Here is an 18,004-nt window from a genome sequence, read left to right as displayed (position 1 = left end):
CACTTAATGGAAAAGTAAAAAACAGAAGCCTCTGCTTATAAATATTGATGCAAGAGAGAGATCAATTTACCACCACGCATGAAATCCAGACATTTTTCAGCAGACCTCAGATAGAAAGCTGAAACCAGGCATGAAAAATTATCAGACCCATTTATATTTACCGAAAACAATCTTATTTCTTTTGCTAAAATCCAGTCTTTACACACATTCTAATGTGCTATAGTGAACTCAAGAGTCTATCTCAAAAGTTGCCCATTTTTATCAGCTGTGAATCCCACCTCTTTCCTAGGGGTTATATTTTGCATCATGTAAATAGCATGGTGGAGAAGGGGGTTATGAATTTGACTAATGAGTGAATTTACTTCCATTCTGTAAATATTGATGATTCCCAGGAGAGTATTTTATGTCTCTTTCTAGGAGTTTATATGCTCTCATGATTCAGTTTCGTAGATGACACGGCTCCCATGTCTCTCCAGTCTGTTTATCTGTGGGCTTCACACCTACAGGTCTACTTTTTAGTATCTCTGCTTGAGTGGCGTCTTCACGTTAACAGATCCAGTGGCTAACTAAACTAAATTCCCAAACACTCTCTCAGCTGACTTCAAAAAAGTAAATAAAACAGATTTGCCGTATTTGTCCCGCTTTTCAACTCATGGTAAAATCAGAAACCCAGTTAATTACCAAATGCAAGCTACTCTCTCCCCACCTACCCTTAGAATCCAAATAGCCCTCATTTGTATTCCAGCGCCCGAGGTCACATCACCTCCCCCTCTTGGGTCCCTTCAACAGTGTCCTAACACTAACTGATGGAAGAAATGCGAATTATGAATAAAGGGATGAATGAATCTCTTTACTTAAAGGCATATGAACTGCTTTTATTTCATTTATCTTCTTGTTTCCCTGGTGACACTGTCCAGGATTAAATGTGATTATTCTGATTTGACTTGTTAATAATAGTCCTGAAACAGTGGCGGTGACGCCTGCCTTCTTTGCCATATTTTTACCTCCCAGTTTACCTCCTTTGGTAGAAGAATAAACTCTGGTTTCTCTTTTAAAAATCAGATCTTCCAGATCGTTTTAACACTCTCGTTCTTCGTGTATCTGGTAGTTGAATATGCACAACTCGGGAGATGTAATCAGGATTCGATTTTTGTTTTGGGTTCACACCACTTTTTAAAATATATTCAGCTGGGACAACCCTTCCTTTTAACCAGAAAAAAACCCAGGCAGCTCCAGCGATATTTCTGGTCTCTTCTAAGTAATAGAAAGTCCTTTATTTGCTTTCATTGGTGCTCGCGGACTCAACTCAGAGACGAGGAGTTTCTGGTCCTGTGTAGTGATCAGAACCACGAACTTTAGCTGACCGTCCAGTCCCGTCAAGCCTGAGCCACACAGGAGACACTGTACCGTGGCCTGGAGCATCCTGTTTCTGTCTATTCTTGTGCTGGGTCCTCTCATTTCATCCCAATATGGCTTCACGCACACAGCTCCTTTCGGTATTTAGGGCTGATGCTGGCTTGGGTGCTTCCATGCGTCCCTGAGATGCTCCCCTGGGAGGGCTTTGAGGCCCTTGCCGTGCCCTTGGTGATGCTGTCCCCCCCTAACCCCCCAGCTGGCTGCTCTCCTGGGGCCCTGGTTTCTGACGCTTTCCACCGGACCCCACTCCTCTCAGCCTCACATATAGCCTCTTGGGCAGGATGTAACCCAACTTGGGATTGTGGACCAGATGAGGAAACTTCATCACACCCTTTGTAGTTCATCAAAAAACGTAATATGTCCTGCTCTCCACTTTCTGGAGCTGACACACAGCGGCCCTTCCTCTTGCAGCAGGGCTGTGCCTTCCCTCACACGCACCCCATCCTTCTGCCCATTTCTGACTTTGTGCTACTTAGTGGGGGTCGATCACCCGTTCCCAGTGTCTCCCTAAGTGCTGGGACATTGTCCAAGTGTGTGAGGGCGTTCCATGAAGTCTCCTCCCTCTTGGTTTAGGTGCTGGGGGAAGAAACTGTGTAAAAGTATTTATGGCCCTATTTGCCTGCTGTATAAAGCAATCACTGCTCTGCCCTCAAATTGGTGTGAGAGCAATAGGTCCATAGACCCATAGATAGACAGAGATGTCCAAGTCAAATACCGTCCTTAGAGAAATATGTACACACACACACATATATAAAGGCAATATCAATGCCGCCAGAAGCATACGTAAGCTGTCCATGCTGTAGTCTGGGATGTCCTGAAATGCCTCAGTTATCACTGAGGGTAGCTTCATTAAAGGAAGTTGAACTTTTAGCACTTAACCACATGGAAATACAGATTTCCACATCGGAACTACATTAATTAGGTGATACTATAATTAGCAATTCAGTTTGTCCTTTACATTTTGCCTTGCGAGGTAGAGTGTCCACTCTGGAAAAGGCTCTCATCCTAATGCAGTGTTTTATATGTTACTATGGGTAACGTCTCAGCCCAGTAGGAGAAGGAAGGACAAAGAAGACGCAGAAGTCTAGGTAGCAAATTCCTAAGAATTCTCCACCCTTGTTTTCCCACTCAGGTGGTTTCCTGTTGGCCTCCTGATTCTGGCCTGAATGGAGAGTTGGTTGTGACATTTACGTTTCTAGCCTACAGTGACATGCTCTATTTGTTTCCATTTCTTTTTCTCTAACCTGTGAGGCCTCGCTGCAGGTACGCTGAGACCTCCCCGCTCGCTGCACGTGGTTCATTTCACGGGCTGCGATGCCATCTCCTTGCACCCTCAGTCTTCTCGGAACGAGTAGTTTTTATCGCTCTGTCTGCATCCATCCTTCCACCCTTCTAGGACTGCCTTGCTCTCCTGGCTTTCCGTCCTACCTTCAAGAGCTTCGTTATCTCTCGTCAGGTGTTCTGAACAGTGATGAACACGGTATCTCTCCTTGTCCTTTTGAGCTGCAGAGCAGGTAGAAGCAGCTGAGCTGTCAGCACCAAGACAGGAATAGACAGAGCGAGAAATTGGGGCTGGTGGAGGTCAGCCGGGGTCTAGCCTGAAAAAGAAACTGCTCCACATTTTCAGGCAGAAGAAAAGGAGTACAGGGATTCGGTTCCCCAGGAAAAGTTGAGACAGATGGGAGACGATGAGGTGACCCAGAGACGTGTGAAGCAGCTGCCTCCTCTGAGGCTGGAGATGGGAAGGGAGGAGACTGTTCTACGGGGAGTGGAGCTGAGGGCAGCTGGTGGGAGCACGGCAGACTGGCACACCTTCCTTGACCTCGCATGGCCCTCCGCCCGTGTGCCAGCGCCTGGAGCGGGGCTGATGAGACCACAGACGTTAGGATGTTAGGCCCCAGCTCGGGCAGGCCCCATGCTTTGCTTACCCACGTGGAGTAAGCCAACTGCTCTCGCTTTAATTCAGGGGATTCAAATCAGAGATGGCGGATGGAGCCGTTTCCCCGGAGCGCGCTCGCGCCTGCACTTCAGTTTCCTTGGAGACGAGCCAAACCTGAGCCTGACAGTCTCCAGTTGGGAAGACAACGCATGTGCTTTGGCCTTTCGTAACTTTTCTTTGTGGACCCGGGAGACTAAGTATCTTGATGGACTGTGATTCACACCCATGGCGAAAGTTTTATAACCCCTGTTTTTATATACAGCGAACGTAATTTTTCTTATACTTGTATGTATTGCAGTGCCGGAGCGTTACAGCAAGTACATCCAAAAAGGGAGCGCGTGGCCGCGGTCCCTAGCCTACACCCTTCTCACTGGGCATCCTCACCAAAGCGTTTAGATGCGTGTGCTAACTGCTGAAACGTGAGGAAAATGCTCAATCTCCTTTGGAGCCATTTTATTGAACAGAATCATTCCAAAGGAAATCTTTGACTACATGACAATTCCCTTTAAGATTTGTATGGACCTGTATGCATGTAAATTTCTCTGTTACATGCATGAGGGATGCTGTCACTTATAGCATGAATCCTTAAGAGGAAAAAAAATAACACCTGAGTTTCAGTTATGTAAAGACAGAGGGGGAAAAAGAGCCTTTATCCTGGCCTCTATCTTTTGTGCTTTCAGGTTTTTTCTCCTTTCATCCCCCAAACAATAAACCAGCAGGAAAAGGAGGTGTGGGGCTGAGAACAGAGGAGCTGTCTTGAGTGACCTAGAAAGGCCCATGCCTGAAACCTGCTCCTGCCATTCCAGTAATGCCCGCTACGTCCCTCCCGAGTGGCACAGCTGAGACAGGACAGGCCTGATCTGTCGCCCTGGCATCACAGACTCACAGAGCTAGGGTGATTCCTAGGGTACATTGAGTTTTTCTCCTTGCTGTTTTCCCATTCATACAGATTCCTCTGTCCATTTAACTAGGCTCTGAGGCCCACTGCCCTTTGAATCACCAGGAGCCCAATGGGGTGGCAGTAGAGAGGCACGTCAACCCCTTCCACCTGCTCACCCTGCAGCCAGGGAAGTGTGCCTGGAGGCCCAGTGGAGACCCAGGACTCCTGCCCACCCAGCGGCAATGAGAATCCCCTCTTCTTTTGTGTCAGAGGAGGTTGAGCGGGGACCCCGAATTCTCCACTTGATAGTAATGAGGCTGTGCCTCTCTTCCCCTGCTGAGTCAACTAACCAGAAGGATAAGTGGGAAACTTCAACGTCCTCTTCTCAATTGATAGAACAGCTTTGTGGGAAATCAGAAAGGATGTAGAAGAACTCAACACCATCAACCAATGGGATCTGCTCACTTATAGATGTGTAAACCAAGAGAAGCAGAATTCTCATGCTTTTCAAGTCCATGCTTCAAGAAAGACTATATTCTGGGCCATAAACCAAACCTAAAATTCCGAAGGATTGAAATTATACAGACTGGGGCTTTCCTATCACAATGGACTCAAACTAAAAATCAAGAAGAGAAAAATAACAGGAAAATCTCCAAATACCTGGAAACTAAAAAATGCCCTTCTAAATCATCCATAAATCAAAAATGAAGTTTCAAGGGAATTCAAAAATATGTTGAACTGAATGAAAATGAAAATACAACATATCAAACTTTTGAGACAGGCCTAAAACAGTGCCAAGAGGAAAATTTATAGCACTACATACACATATTAGAAAAGGGGAAAGTCTCAAGTCAGTCATCTAAGCTTCCACCTCAACAACCTAGAAGAAGGAAAGTAAAACAAACCCAGAACAAGCAAACAAAAGGCAATCCAAGAGCAAACCCAGAGCAAAATGCGTGGAATTTTTTTAAAAATAGAGAAAATCAATGAAACAAGGAGTTGGTTCTCTTAAAATAACCATAAAAATGACAAACCTCTAGTAAGGAATGACAAGGAAAAAAGAGAAAAGACGCAAATTGCTAATAGCAGGAATAAAACAGGAAATATGAATACAGACCCTGCAGTCAACAAAAAGATCAAAAGGGAATAAATACTACAAACAACCATCACATATAAATTCGATGACTTAGATGAACTGGACCAGTTCCTCAGAAAACACAAATGACCTCAATTCACCACATATGAAATAGAGTCCTGAGTCTTCCCTGCGCTGATGTCGATATCCTGCTGGTGATGGTTTTGTCCGATGTTATCACTGGCGGGAATGGGGTAAAGGGTCCACCGGCTTTATCGCTGTTATTTCTTACAACGGTGAATCTACAATTATCTCAAAATTAAAAGTTTAAGAAGTATTTAAAGGGGATGGGAGCAGGTTATCTATGGACATAATAAACGGGCATGAGTGGATATCATTTATTTAGATTTTCTAGTTGCCTTTGACAAGGCCAATACCAAACTTTATTGGATTGAGGAAATCATCATGATTAAAAGACCAAGTCTGGAAACAGATTGTATTTTACCCTTAAAAAGAAAAAATAAACCCATCTCAGATGTATGTGCACACATATGTGTGTTGTGTGCATGTATTTCTCAGCTCGTCCCCTGAAAAGTCCGAGAAACACTGACTAGCTTGATAATACTATGCTATTGTGCACCTCTAGGTCTCTAATTACAATTTTCCTGTAAAATATGAAAGGGCTCCTTGAGGAAATACTTGATTCCAGATTTGGGACCAGGAAAAAAAAAACATGATATGGAACCATGTGTTATTAGCATTCCACTAATGCCAAGTTTATGTAACACAGAGTCGTTAGCATTATTGTGTTAATTATGATAAAATAAGCTATCTTGGGGGGTAATGTCTAATACTTCTGTTGAGCTGTCAACTCAAATCCTGTCAGGACTGTAATCATCCCTGTCTTAGGAATAGGCTCAGAAGCTCTTAAGCTTGGAATGCCTTTGCAGAATATTAATTAAACACATAAAGAAAGACTCAAAGAGCTAAAGCAGTTTTCCCATTGTCACAAAATAATTAAGCTCACCTGCTTCAAGACTTATTAATTTTATATGAAGTAAAAACTTTTGCCCAACGCCATGCTTCCTACAAGCACCAAACTGCCCTTCTCGAGTGTTTGCACTTGTATGGATTTTGTTAAATATCTTTTCCACGTAACTTCTCTAGCTGGTGTCTCCAACTGGGAGGTTTTGAACTTTAGTTTTAATGGGAGACCTTTAGCTTTTTGTCTAACTCTCCAAGTACAACCAGGACGCCATTCATGAGGACTTCCCAGAGCACATGATCTTGTGATAATGAAAGACTCATCAACATAATCTTAAATAAAAAGGGGAAGCTCAACGTTATGCTATATGTGGTCACAATGTAATGAAACCTTTTTGTTCATTTCACCAAACATTAAATGAATCTTCCCAGTGGACACAGCATTTTGCTTGTTGCTGCAGAGACAGAGCTGAGCAATCCATAGTCACTCCCTCAAGGTACAGCAGGAAGGCCCATCACAAAGCAAGACACGACAGGAGCAAAGACAGGCAAGGAATGTACTTAGAAAAAATCAGGTAGTCCAACTGTGTGTGTGTGTGTGTGTGTGTGTGTGTGTGTGTTTACTTCAGAATCATCAGATGCCCGTGAAAAGAAGAGGCTAGAATTATAGATTGGAACCATACAGAGGAGGACCCTACACTGCAGGCTCAGCTCTGGGACATCAAATAACCTGCCAAAGTCCATATAGATGCAGAGCAGCTTAGCTGGGTGTCTGTGGTCTCTGGGCACTGCTGTCTCTAATACAGGAAGGCGTGTAGAAGCCAAACCCCAGGTTAAGGTTTCTCAACCCCAATCCCATGGTCATTGGGGGCCAGATACTTCTTCACTGTGGAGCTGTCCAGGGCACTGTAGGACGCTTGTAGCATCCCTGTCCTCCCAACCCTTCAGTTGTGACAAACGCAAAAGACTCCAGGCACTGAAAGTGTCACCATCATCCCTGGTTGAGAACCACTGCTCTAGATGATGTAAAAATCGTTTATATTCAACCATGTGTAATATGTAACATGATATATAGCTTACATTTTAATATTGGCAAGCCATGTTCTGGCCCAGGGTCAGACTGGATAATTAGATAATGATTGAGAAGTATCTTAAAGTTGTTTAGTTGTTTGCCTCTTAGCTCAAGCAGTCTTCTGATCCAAATTCATGTTGGAAAATCTGGGAATCTGCAGGGTATCTTGGGATTTCTGTGCCGTTTAGGCTCTTGTGACAGCAAAGAATAAAATCCCAGCAAGGCTTTATTGTAAGGATGACACAGTTAGGCCTTGGAACTTGAAAACCCGCTAGGAACCAAGACTCACTGGGGGTCATCTGGCCTTTTTCTAGCTTCCTCTCACTGGCCACTCAGCCTCTTTCTCATGGATTCTTTCTGTCTAGTTCCATCTTGCTGCCAATGAGACAATCTCCTCTGGGCCATCCAGTTAAAATTCCCCAAGGAGTCGGGTGACTGTCACCTGCACTGGTCTAACCACCCACACTCCCTCATGGTGATGCAGGACAAAGAGACATCACTGACCAGCTGCCCTCCTTGGGGTCAGTCCTGGTCTACCCGGGGTAAAGGACAGCCTGTGACACCCAGCCGTGGCGAAGCAGCAGCGGCTGTTGAACCCGATGAGCCTGTGGCTGTTCTGACCCTCTGGACCCCACTTGGGAGCTCACACTTAGCTGAGGCTGAGAGAGACAATAAAACCACGTCTCTCTTCAAAAATCAAGTCTCCCAGGCCAGATGGGAATACCAGCAAAACCAGACAATAAAGTCATTTAAATATGTTCGTGAGTAAACTGTGACAGAAAAAAACCTGTTCTTTGAATAATCCAGAATTAATTGTTTCCTGATTTTCTTTGTTTTAAGGACTTCAGATTTTATTCACTGCTTAAATTATCCAAAGGAATGCTTTTTTTTTTTTTACTGAAGTGTAGTTAATTTACAATGTTGTGTTAGTTTCAAGTGTACAGCAAAGTGATTCAGTTACACATACATACATATATATGTACATATCTGTTCAATATCTACTCTTTTTCAGATTCTTTTCCATTATAGGTTATTACAAGATATTGAGTGTAGTTTTCTGTGCTCTACAGTAGGTCCTTGTTGTTTAGTATTTTCTATATAGTAGTGTGTATCTGTTAATCCCAAACTCCTGATTTATCTCTCCCCACCCCAGCTATCCACTTTGGTGACCATAAGTTTGTTTTCTACATCTGTGAGTCTATTTCTTTTGTAAATAAGTTCATTTGCTATCATTATTTTAGATTCCACATATAAGTGACATCATACAATATTTGTCTTTCTCTGACTTACTTCATTCAATATGAGAATCTCTAGGTCCATCCATGTTGCTGCACATGGCACTATTTAATTCGTTTTTATGGCTGAGTAGTATTCCACTGTATATATATACCACATCGTTTTTATCCATTCACCTGTCAGTGGACATTCAGGTTGCTTCCGTATCTTGACTCTTGTAAATAGTGCTGCTGTGAACATTGCATGTATCTTTTGGAATTAGAGTTTTCTCTGGATATATGCCCAGGAGTGGGATTGCAGGATCATACGGTAGCTCTATGTTAAGTTTTTTAATAAAGACAGCGCTCCGTTTCTCAAACTGACGCCTCATTTCCTTCCCTCCCAAGGTGTCATGAAGTCTTCCTACTTGGTTTAGAGAGTTTTCTGAGCAGGTGAGGGTTTTTCAGAATAAACAGGCTATGGTGGCTCTGAGTCAGCACCCCTTTCTCCTAAACTCGCGATTGGAGGAGGGCCCCGGCGATCAGAGCCTGGGAATGGGAGCTTTGAACTTGCCTGTAGCGAGAACTCTAAGACCTGAAGACACTGCTCTTATGAATAATTTAAAACTGCCGCTGAGTCAAGTTATTCTTTAAAGGAAATTACTTTCGTGGTCATGTTTAACCATTAGTAATTATGCTACTTTCTTTTATTATAGGTAATGTATGAAATTGTTGGAGCAATTGAAAAAAATAAAGACTCCCTTTCACAGAATCTTCTATTTGTAATGAAAAGTAAGTGTTCCCCGTACGGTTAAAATGCCACACATTCTTTATGTCTCTGTCTCTGAACATGGCCCTATAAAATATGCCACCAGCTAAGGATAATTGAACTATCTTTCATGTTCTAATGCCCAGAATAATAAGGAATGGAGCTTGCCATGCTACACACTGGTTACAATTTAATTTAGAGTCTAGTAGAAACCATAATTTAACTAAGCTTTTAGCGGATAGAAATATAAAACACCTTCACCAGTTTGGCGTGTGAATATAAAGAAGCTCTTGTGTGAAGACTGATGAAGATGCACATGGCTTCCCCACAGCAGGGTGAGTTTCATTACTTAAGATGACTCTGGAGCACAGCTAAGGGTGGTATTTTATTCTTGTGTACTTTCAGCTATAAAAAACTAATGCTTACAAAGTAAAATGAGGGTACAAATTGATATATACATACACACATGCATATATGTATATATCCATATAAATTTATAGGTGACATCTACTTAGTGAACCTTAGTATTTATATACATATCTCTATACATATCTCTATAATTCTATACTATATGTAAAACGATGTACTGGGTTTATATGTGGTATAATTATATATATCTCTGTATTTACATATAGAGCTATAAATTTACGTATATGTATAGTTCTATCTCCTCTAGTAATTATTTTCTTAGTAGAAGTTCTGCAGTGATTCACATTTTCTTACTAACCTCTTCAACGAATTAAAATGTATCAACTTTGTGCTTTAAGTTGCTCTAAGTGAGATGGAGCCATTTATCATTCCTGGGAAGAGAAGCATATCATAGCCTTTCATGAAATAGTTGGATGCCTTTGAGCTGGAAATAAGACATCCATATCACTTCCGGCTGGAGGAATATATTTACCTTAGATCAAATAGTAGAGTTGCAGTATATTGCTTTTCATGGGGAATGACTCTGCTTGCCTCTCAGAATGTATGGTTATTGAGTTCTCTTAAAGGCTGAGACTAATGATAAAAACATGGACTTGGAATAATACTGTGTAAAAAGAAAGAAGTGAGATAATTGATCTTCTTGATTATCACTGGAAATATCTTCCTTCTAGTTTTCAAATATTTGGACTTTCATTCATAACATACTTAAAATTGTATAACTTACATAAAATCCATGTATTTTATGAAGAACTAATATACAGCATGTTTTCAAAGTTGGCACTAGGCCTCCTTTTTTTGTATTTCACGGTGACGGAATATGTATTTAGAAAGAGAACATGATGGCTTCAGTTACTGCAATTCTGCTTATCTTAGCAGAGTCCCTATATCTTAAAGTCATTCTTTTGTGTATGCTTGCTAACAAGTGCCAAGAGAAAACAGGCGTATCTTATTTTATTCTAAATATTTTAGACTATACATACATCTGAGCAAGACGACAAAAATTGCAACGTGCCCTTATGTGTTCATATAAGAGGTGCGAAGCATTTTCTGCAGAGGGCTAGAGAGTAAATATTTCAGACTCTGCGAGCCGTAAGTTCACTGTTGCAACTACTCAACTCTGCTATGATAATGAGGAAGCAACCGTAGACAATACAGATGGATGTGGCTGTATTTCAATAAAACTTTATTTACAAAAACTGTGGCCTGTGGATTTGGCCCACAGGCCACAGTTGCTTACCCGTTCTATCACACAAGCAAAGATGCATGGTTGTGATAGTATTTTATGAATCTATGGAATGTTTTGGCACTGCAAATAGTTATTAAAAGCAAGCGTAATTTATAGATAATAGTGGTAATTCCTGTCTCCAGGCACCTTGCTAAGTACTCTGCTTACAGCATCTGATTTAATTCTCATATTATCCAAAAGCTCCCAGGTGTGGAAGGAGGCAGGGTCTGTGGCAGGATCCCTACAAATCCAGCTGTGTCTGTGACACCCCTGACCAGTGCAGACAGGGAACTGGGTGGCACAGCTCCCACAGACAGTGCCCTCGTTGATGCCCAAGATGGGAAATCAAGTCCACTTGACTCAGAAAGAAGCAGGTACAGTCCAGACTCTTAAGTCCACTTATGAGTAGAGGAGATTTTACTGTTCATTGTCGGTGATGCTGTTGGCATTTCTGCAGACCTGTTCATAGACTGTGGGCACCTCAGTTAGCTCAGCCCGTTTTACGGGCAGAAAGGCGCCCAGTGCATTGTGTCTAGAGCCCAGAGAGGGATGCTTCCCATTGCAACGTGTATACAGGGTGACATGAAGAAAAATGCCTGCAGCAAGTGGCTCCTAGAAACAGGGAAGGGAGGCCAGAGCTGCCTCTTCGCTAGGGACTCCCTTCTCAGGCTCTGGGTGGCAGCACGATGGCCGAATTTCTCTTTTTAATGTGCCGAGGAACCTGCTCTCACCTCCCACTGGCTCAGCTTATGGGCCGGGCTCTGCTGTTAGGGGTGAGGCCTGATGGCATCTCCATCGTAGGGGGATGCTACCCCTGCTTTACCTTCATGCAGCCTGGGTGTGTGATCCAGAGAAAGGACAGAAACAGGTGACTTACATGTTTCGGTTCATAGTTATGTCTAGTGTTTACAGATGTAGTAAAGCCTTTTTCCGCAGTTATGGGAGTACCAAGTTGCACTATTTATCTGTGGTCCCGTCCATCCACAGACTAGCTAGAAATATAAATAATATTTTTAATTAAGTTACATAGGCCATGGTATTATATGTTTATTGTTTCACTGTTTTTAAATGATTTCAAACTTAAAGTCACAAAATTAGTACAAGGAACTCCCGTGTGCTCTTTTCCCAGATTGACTTTTTTCATTTCCTTTCTCCTTTTCTCTCTCACTCTCTCCTTCCTTCCATCTCCGTGTGTGCGTGCATGTGTATGTACGCACACTCTCTGAGCCACTGGAGAATGGCCAAAAGTGTCTTTGTGCCTAAATACTTTGGTCCCTATCCTAAGACCAAGGACATGATCGTAGATATCCTCAGTAAATTATCAGACGATTAAACATTGATATGATACCAATATCTAATTCAGAGTTTATGTAACACTTTACCAATTATCCCACTAATGTCTTTCATCATCATTTTTCTCCCAATTCAGGACCATTTGCTGAGTTTACTTGCCATTTCTTGTCAGTCTTCTTTAAGCTGGGACATTTCCTCAGCTTTCCTTTTTCTTCATGACATTAATATTTTAAGAAGTGGAAGCCCAGTTTGGTCATTATTTTGATACTAAAATTGCCCAAGACTTGGCCAGTGAGAACCCCTCCAAGCTAGTTCCTATGTCCTTTTGACAGGTTCTCATGTCTGTTGGGGTACTTTCTTACATTCTGGCTTTCCAAAGTGTTCTGGGATCTTCTACCTTGCCTCAGATCCAGAATTGGCCACTTATCCAAGAAGACTTGATTTATTTTAGAAGTGAATGGTGTTAAGAAACACTAAGAAATGGGGGCAGGGTGAGCTTATTGCTACTGGCGTGTCATTGCTTTTAGATCCTTTCAGAACTAGGAAATTTAAGATATAGGCATAGATTTTGCATAGATATGTGTGTGTGTATATATAGATATAGATATGGATAGATATATCGCAGTATATTATCGTGATACCTATAATTTCCAGCCAACACCACAGGGCTCCTTTTTGCCTTCCTGTAATCTATAATTGTATCTCCCTTCTCTGACCCTCCTCCTAGCTCCCTATTTGTTTATTCATATAGCGACTTTTCACTCAAGGCACTGCTAATAAATACATTAGCTGGGCAGACAAAATAATCTGAGTGCAGAAATGGTGGAAACTAAACCACTTTGCTCCTGAACGCTGCCAGCTGTCCGATGAATGACTTATGCATGTTACATCACACTTTAATCTTGCGGGAATCCACAGAGTAGGTACTCGGGTGGTTATTTCACAGAAAAGGAAATTAAGGCTTAAAAACTGTCTACATACAGATAGAAGTAACCCAAGAAACATGCCTTCTAGATCCTTAACTGTCACAGACATGGTTTTCACTTTGCTATTCAAATGTGTCCATCCATTCATGAGCCCATTTCTCCCTGAGGTGTCAAGAAAGACATATGGACCCAGGATTACCAGAATTTTTATAACCTAACACCTAATATATCAACTTGCTTTCACCTTTCCAGCTTAACTGGATCAGAAAAAGAGGCACTTTTCCCCCTAACAGCTGAGACAGTTGAATGAGACAGGGGCTCCCCAATGTCTGCATTCCACTCGGAGAGAGGTTCTTCCTGGGGACGTGTGTCCCCAGCAGTTATTTTCCTGGAATGGAGAGCTGCTGACCAAGACCATTTCATGACTTGGTCAAGTGCACTGAGGCCCCTTAGGTCTGAGCAGGTCCGATCCGGTCTGGCTGTTAGGAGAGCAGTAAGAGCCACTCAGTTCTAGAGCAAGGGATTCAGGGCTCAGGTGGGGGACGGGAGAGCATGGGATCTGGCCCAAGGGCAAAAAAAGGTCAGAATTCATCAAACAGCGTGATGAGTAGTGGGGAAAATGAAAAAGAGGCAAAAGGAAAGGCAGACTCCTAAATTCCCTCCCCACTCAGAATGTTTTAGTGGTTAGAACGCTCGGATGACGTGTGAGCTTAACGCTTGCATGAATTACGATTTTAATGCCGCTTACAATCTTCATTTATTTATTTCCTAGCTAGTGAAAATGTCATGATCAATCATCTGTTCCAGTCGAAACTGTCACCAACAGGAGCCCTCGTACCTTCCTCTCCTTCTTTTAAATTCAGAGGACATAAATCTGCCTGGCTCAGTAAGAAAATGACAGCTTCTTCAATGATTGGAGAAAACAGGAATTATCCAGAACTTAGTAAGGTAGGAGTTTTTATGATTCGTGTCTGGTTGTTTTGAAGTTTGCTTATTAGCACATTTGCTGCTTCTTTTAAAGAAAAACAAGCACAATCCTCAATGCTCATGGAAATAAATTGATATTTTAATTGAAAACATTAAAGGAAAGCCTGCTTACCGAAAGTACAGCCCTGTGAGAGAGGACAGTTATAAGAAAGTGCAGTGGAGTGAAAATTTGACAGCAAATAGAGTATCAGTCATTTTAGTTGTTGTCTGTGCAGCACCCTTTTTACATCTCATCCTGTGACTGTCTTTTTGATGAATGGGACGTAACTTCAGGGACAGTAGGATTAAAGGGGATAAACTGAGCTACCTTATTCTGTTGATATTAATCACTTCAGAGGCTTCAGGTCTCTAAACAATAAATTGTAGTTTCTCATATAGACATAGTGTATTTTTCAGGTCCTAGAGTTCCGTAGATTTTTAATTTATTTCAGCATTATACTAATTTTTTATTGGGGTATAGTTGCTTTACCATGTTGTGTTAGTTTCTGGTGTACAACGAAGTGAATCAGCTGTATGTATACATAGATCCCCTCCCTTTTGGACCTCCCTCCCCTCCATCCCACCCCTCTAGGTCACCACAGAGCACCGAGCTGAGCCCTGTGCTGTCCCGCAGGTCCCCACTAGCTATCTGTTTTACACATGGTGGTGTATTTATGTCAAACCTAATCTCCCAGTTCATCCCACCCCACCCCCACTGCCCTGTGTCCACACGTCCGTTCTCTACGTCTGCGTCTGTATTCCTGCCCCGCAAACAGTTTCATCTGTGCCATTTAACGGGTATCTGTCCCACACCAGCGTGGTTGTACTTACAACCTAAAGATTCTGACGATTTGTAAAATAGAACAAAAAATACAGTGAAGAGTTGTTTCAGACTGAAATGTTTTATGTTTATGAATTCAGTGCCCAGTCGTAGCCCAGTTTGTTTTGCTTGCCTTTATAAAAACTCTGAAAAAATGAGAAATATGGTTGGGAAGGTGTCCAGGACAATCAATCTTAGAAATTCAGTCACTGTAGCTTGCTGAACTGCATTTTAACTTACCAATTAAAATAAAAGCATAATTAAAGTCAACTGTATTATAGAAGAATGGCAGAAATGTGTGTAGCGTATTAGAAGTGTGTGTGTGTGTGTGTGTGTGTGTGTGTGTGTCCTCCTGAGTGTGTGTGTATATGTTTAGCCATTAGACCCTAGATTTAAGGGTCCTTTGATATAGTTGTTCCAGAACTGGACCATCACAGGAATTCAATCTCACTGCATATAAAATGGCATCTTTTACATAAAAAAGACAAAGTGTTCCCCTTGTAAAGCTCCATCTCTATTCCTGGTGGTTTCGCTGAAACTTCTGGCCTTTCCTTTCGCAGTCACCCTGGAAACCATGAGCAAGAAATCGCCACACACCTCCAAACTGTAATTTTTAACCTTAATTATTAAACATTACCAGGCATAGATGCCATTAGTCTTTTCCCTGAAGGACTGCAAAAGCGAGATAATTCACAGCAGTTCCTCCACCCGGAAAGGGAAATTGAGTGTTCAATTTCAAGGGATGAAGATTTATTTATTATGATTTTTCCTTAAGTGTTCCATTCCTCTCTTCCCTCCGAGGGTCCTCACCCCTGCACACCCATCCCTGTGACCAGCAGGGTAGCCATCTACCCACCCTTCAACTGAGCATCACGTTCGGCTTTGTATTTGTAGAAAACAAGTTGATCTTAGACCAGTCGCTTCGTTTTCCATTCCCTTGTCAGTTACAATTGATCTTTTCAGCTTGACAGTTCATCTCGACGGAAGGAAGTGAGCTATTGCCATGATAGCAATAGCACCATATTGACAAGGATGTTTCATCAAATTTTTTGTTCTATCGAGACCTTTTATTTTAAGATAAATGATTTTGGATCGATAGATCTGTTGGTCTCAGTCTGTGTGATTTCGTGAAATGTAATAGTACATTAGTGGCTGAGGTTTCTTTTAACCCCTGGTGGGATTTAATTAATTACTTTCTGCCTTTCGTTCTTCACCCACTGGCTTCATTTTCACTGACTTCTTTTATCTGCATTATCATTTAATCTTTGCTACGTATGAATTATTTTCTTTTAAGAGCTATATGTAACTACTTATCGAAGAAAACAGTCTACTGTCATTTTTCACAGGCAAGTAATTTACTAACCCCTTTTAGTCATTAAAAAAGAGAAAAAGAAAAGGAAGGGAAAGAAAAAATGAGTAGGACACTGATTATAGTTAAACTTACGGAACAAACCGGTGATTGTTAAAACATCCAATCTTTGTCATGTAAAATATCCATTGTATCCTTTTACCGCAGAGTAAGCTACATTTCATGATAAACATGCACAATTAGTAATACAATCAGGATACCGGGGGGGTTTACTGTACCACCAAGCAAGTCAACATCTGTCTATTCTCAAATGAAAGTAGATGCAGGTTCGTGACAGCCATGGACTTGAAAGGCTACAGAAATGGTTACTTTACATGTAGTTGCCCATTTTTCTAGCTCGTGGTACCATTACAGAAAATCATTTGTTTTAAAAAAACTGATTTTTATAGTCTGTTTTAAATCTACATCTGCCTGTAAGTGAGTTTATATGAATCAGAGGGTTCATTTTTTTCCCTCTAAACTGGAATTTAGTAAAATAAACCTGCTCACCCTTTCCTTTTGTTTTCATTACAGTTATTAAAAAAGAAAGGAAATTCTACATTTCTTCAAAGACTAGAACGGGGAGGCCCGGCCACCATTGCATCGCAACTCAGGGTTAGTGAAGTTTTCAGATTTCAAAAACTTCCATTTTGATTATATCAACTGTAGAGGGTTTACATGGAATTCTCCTCCATTTTCAGCACTTAAGGACCTTCCAAAAAGTAAGCGCACACACACACACACACACACACACACACACACACAAAGCAAGTGAATGCATAATAAATAAGAATCATGGATTGAAGATAAAGATTTTTATTTAAAAATTGCTTTACCTTGTCAGTCGGTGTCCTCTTTGGGGAATCAGTTGTGCTTTACTTCTCTCCTTAGAAAACTCTGACGGATATTACTGGAAAACTTCAGAAGTGCACTCCACACTTTATTCATTGCATCAAGCCCAATAACTCGAGGCTACCAGATACTTTTGATAATTTTTACGTGTCTGCTCAGCTGCAATACATTGGGGTCCTGGAGATGGTGAAGATCATCAGACACGGATACCCTGTCCGCCTTTCCTTCTCGGATTTCCTGTCAAGGTAGGTTCTGCTCTTGTGTCCACTGTTCCCAGGACCATGTTGATGATATTGTAGCGTGGATCTTCTGTTTTCTTTTCTGGCATTTCTTTTATTATTCATATTCTTTTACCCTGAGTAGACAAAATACTGTGGGAAGCAATGAAATACGCTGACAAAGCTTATATAAAAAGTTACTGGGCTTCCCTGGTGGCGCAGTGGTTGAGAGTCCACCTGCCGATGCAGAGGACGCGGGTTCGTGCCCCGGTCCGGGAAGATCCCACGTGCCGCGGAGCGGCTGGGCCCGTGAGCCATGGCCGCTGAGCCTGTGCGTCCGGAGCCTGTGCTCCGCAATGGGAGGGGCCACAATAGTGAGAGGCCTGCGTATCACACACACACAAAAAAAAAAGTTACTAAACTTTACTGCAGACCCGATAGCTTGGAAACAATTTTCATGTTCCCTTAAATTTAGGTTTCCTCGGATTTAAACATTTATAAAATTGTTGCTTATAATATTGACATAAAATTATAATTTGATATAAGAAACTAAGTATGTGATTATTTTCTCCTTTTAT

General features: G+C 41.8%; 1 protein-coding gene across 1 annotated transcript in view; it reads left to right on the top strand.

Annotated features, from left to right (window-relative positions):
- The window catches only part of MYO16 (myosin XVI), a 427,770-nt gene that overhangs the window by 283,897 nt on the left and 125,869 nt on the right, over positions 1-18,004 (top strand). Inside the window, 4 exon segments of the mRNA XM_067712857.1 lie at positions 9,297-9,372; positions 13,995-14,170; positions 16,891-16,971; positions 17,248-17,453. Of these exon segments, the coding sequence (XP_067568958.1) occupies positions 9,297-9,372; positions 13,995-14,170; positions 16,891-16,971; positions 17,248-17,453 (539 nt within the window).

The sequence above is a fragment of the Pseudorca crassidens genome, chromosome 18, assembly GCF_039906515.1.
Source record: "Pseudorca crassidens isolate mPseCra1 chromosome 18, mPseCra1.hap1, whole genome shotgun sequence".
NCBI lineage: Eukaryota > Metazoa > Chordata > Mammalia > Artiodactyla > Delphinidae > Pseudorca > Pseudorca crassidens.
Note: the sequence above shows the minus strand (reverse complement) of the source record. Positions and strands in the feature narration are given on the sequence as shown.